This window comes from Cynoglossus semilaevis, chromosome 1 (genome assembly GCF_000523025.1).
Source record: "Cynoglossus semilaevis isolate Cse_v1.0 chromosome 1, Cse_v1.0, whole genome shotgun sequence".
In the NCBI taxonomy this organism is placed as follows: Eukaryota; Metazoa; Chordata; class Actinopteri; order Pleuronectiformes; family Cynoglossidae; genus Cynoglossus; species Cynoglossus semilaevis.
The window spans coordinates 5,200,383-5,203,408 of NC_024307.1; the positions used below are offsets into that span (position 1 = coordinate 5,200,383).

A 3,026-nucleotide genomic window follows, 5' to 3' on the forward strand; every position below is an offset into this window, starting at 1 on the left:
GACTCCACATCAGCACGGTTGACCCCCACCAGATGTGTGTCTCACGTTTATGACTTACGAGAAAGAAAAAGAAAAGAAAGAGAGAAAACCCAAGAAAAAGAGTAAAGTACTCAGCAAGCAAGAGTTTTTTTTTTTTTTTTTCCTCACCCTTCTCTCGTTCTCCCTCTTCCTTTTTTTTTTTCCTGATTTACCGCGCTTTCCTCAGAAAGCTCCATTGTTCCCCTCGCCTAAGTCTCATCAGGCCTTTTGTGGCTGACTATCACAGCGGCAGGCAGAGAGCTGGAAATGTATAAATGGTATCATGCCTTGTGATTAATGGCGGTGCTTATGAGTCAGGTCTGATAACGGGCCTGCTCTCTACTCAATTTCAGATACCGTTAATGGAATCTGTCTTCTGCGATTGTAATGTGAGAGCGCCTAATTTGCTATGGAGCTTGAAGCTGTCACCGGCAAGGGATTGTGGGGTCATAAGGGACCTGGCAGCCGTTTGGCCTGCAGCTTGTATCTGCAGTGCTGAATAGAGCAGCTCTCTGCCTGTCAGTTAGCTGATAGGCTGATGAGGACTCTAAGCCACTCCACACAATGGTGGAAAGGGCCATACTGCCTGACTTCCCTAATTGTCGAGGCTGCTCATATTTCAGAGCCAGCGTGCCGGGGACCGAGCCGCCTTTTTTTTTTTTTTTTTTTTTTCCTCCCATCCTTTCTCTTTTCAACCTCTCGCTTCTTGAACTTTTTTTCTTCAGATTTTTCTATATTTCATCCTCCATCCAGCACACTGCCTCAGCCCTTTAACACACGACACTGTTGTTCTTTTCTTCCACTCCTTGCCATCATTTGTGGCCCTGTCTCTCCTCCTCCTCCTCTGTCTCGTACGTTTTGTAAACGGTGGGTCTTAGTGCATGAAAGATTATCCCAAGTTTGCCTCAATTACTGCAAAGAAGATGGAGACAGTACAGGAGAGGAGAAGGGAGGAAACTTTTGTGCATTCATTATATTTAAGCAGCTGAGGAGCCAAGTGTTGTTGTTGTTGTTGTTGTGGTTGTTGTTGTTGTTGTTGTTGTTGTTGTGGTTGTTGTTGTTGTGACAGTGGTTTCTGTGCTGCTCTGATAAACCAGCTGCTGAGGAGACTCTTTTAATGCTTTCTTTATAATATACAGTAGTGTACACAGGAAGTGACGTTAATCCCTTCATACCTTTAATTACTAAAGTGGTTACCTTTTTTTTTTGCTTTGAAATGTTATGGAGTTTTTATAAGATTTATTTAATAATATATTAATTGTAGAAGTGTCAAGTTACATTTTTTTTAACTCTGATTACTTGCAGGGTAGCTTTAGGTTAATCATGATGTATTACTTCTCCCATTAGAAAGACAGATCTACAGCAGGTGGATGTTTGTGTTTTACATCTGTTTTTATTTATGACTAATTCAAACGATGAGATTAATAAAATGTGAAAACGTCTGGTAGAAACATGAAAAAGTACAATTTCAAATCTGGACGGGGGCTTTCAAACTTCAGTCTTCAACTGTTTTCATCACCGTCTACAGTCCAGGGCAACAATCCATTTGGCAATTTTGTCTTTCAACTCGTCAGCCATAGACTTACTGCCTCGTGTGGCAGGACAGACACGAGCTGGGCTTCCAACTTGAAGATAAAGCTCTAACAAACGCATGCCGGGCGTTGAGATAAACTTCCTCCTTTAGTCTGGCCAAACGACAGTCAGATTCCTGACCACTGTGCTGTGGAACACTGGGCGTCTAGTCAGAGGTCCACAAACCTCAGTCCGTGGGTCATTTGATACCAAGCCGCAGTGGAACACAGTGAAAAAATGTACTTCATTATTAATATTTCAAAGACTCTGATATTAACAGATTAAAGTAAAAAAATTGTGCTCTATTGATTCCATATTTGCGAAGTTGTTTTGTTAGTAAGTGCCTAGCATGTGGTTTCTCTGGGAATCGAACCCAGGACTCTCTGCTCTCTGCCTCTGAGGCAGGCGTGCTAACCGCTACAGTATGGAACCCACTCCTCAGTGCTCCTCTAATGTTTCCACCGTAACCGCCGGTTGGGTCATCATATCTAGGTCATCATACTGTAAAAGGCAGTATATAATGTCCACTGGGTGGCAGCAGATGGCCATAAAATATTTGAATAAATACACTGACCTGTTGAAGATGATTTTCATGTGTCTTTCTTCAATTCCTGCTAGTATTTCAGTATCATGTTCAAATAAACGGGCTTATTCTTCATGTTAAACTGTTTTCCTGCCGTAAAATTCAAGAAATTCAAACCGTCATTGATAAAATGAACTCTGCTTCTTCTCTGTTACCGTCAGGTTGACAGGTCCCGGTCCTGGAGCGGTGCTGACCGCAGGCCTGTTTGCTGCGTCCAGGCTGAGCTGGCAGTGGTCCATGGTGGCCGAGGTGTTCACACTCAACAACCTCTTTGTTGGTCTGCTCTTCTTCCTGACCGCCAGCTTTCACTGCACTGAGGAAACAGGGGAAAGGAAGAAGGTGAAACAGGAGAACAAGTTCCTCACGCAGGAGTCGTTTCAGAGGTTTTTTTTTTTTTACGTTTTGTTTTTTTCTTCTTGACTTTGTCAGATTGCCCACTGGGGAGCGCTCTGCTGTGGCTTGGGATTGTGTAACCAGCACACCTTAGTGCTGTACATACTGATCATCGTTCCCTGGGTGTTTTATCGACTCCACTCTCACAAGGTAAGTCCTGGAGCCAGTGACCCGTCAGTCAAATTGTGTCCCACCCAAACACACACACACACACGATGGCCTTATCACCACTTTAGCTCCCCTCCTCTACCTTCCCTCTCTCTCTCTCTCTCTCTCTCTCCCTCCATTTCTTTCTGCTCCTCTCTCTCGGGCCGAGAGAGAGGAGCAGAAAGTGGCGTGTAATTACATCCTAATCTCTGGCTGGTATCTGCTCTGCCACAGGGCCTGTCGGTACAGGGAGCTGTCAGAGACACAGTAACACACTTCATGAACACGACAGCGTTTGTCTGAGATTTTTTTC

The 3,026-nt window shown here is 44.1% G+C and overlaps 1 protein-coding gene across 1 annotated transcript in view; it reads left to right on the forward strand.

Moving 5' to 3' along the window:
• The window catches only part of tmem260 (transmembrane protein 260), a 32,712-nt gene that overhangs the window by 18,332 nt on the left and 11,354 nt on the right, over nucleotides 1-3,026 (forward strand). Inside the window, 2 exon segments of the mRNA XM_025060328.1 lie at nucleotides 2,335-2,512; nucleotides 2,603-2,716. Coding sequence (XP_024916096.1) covers nucleotides 2,335-2,512; nucleotides 2,603-2,716 — 292 coding nt within the window.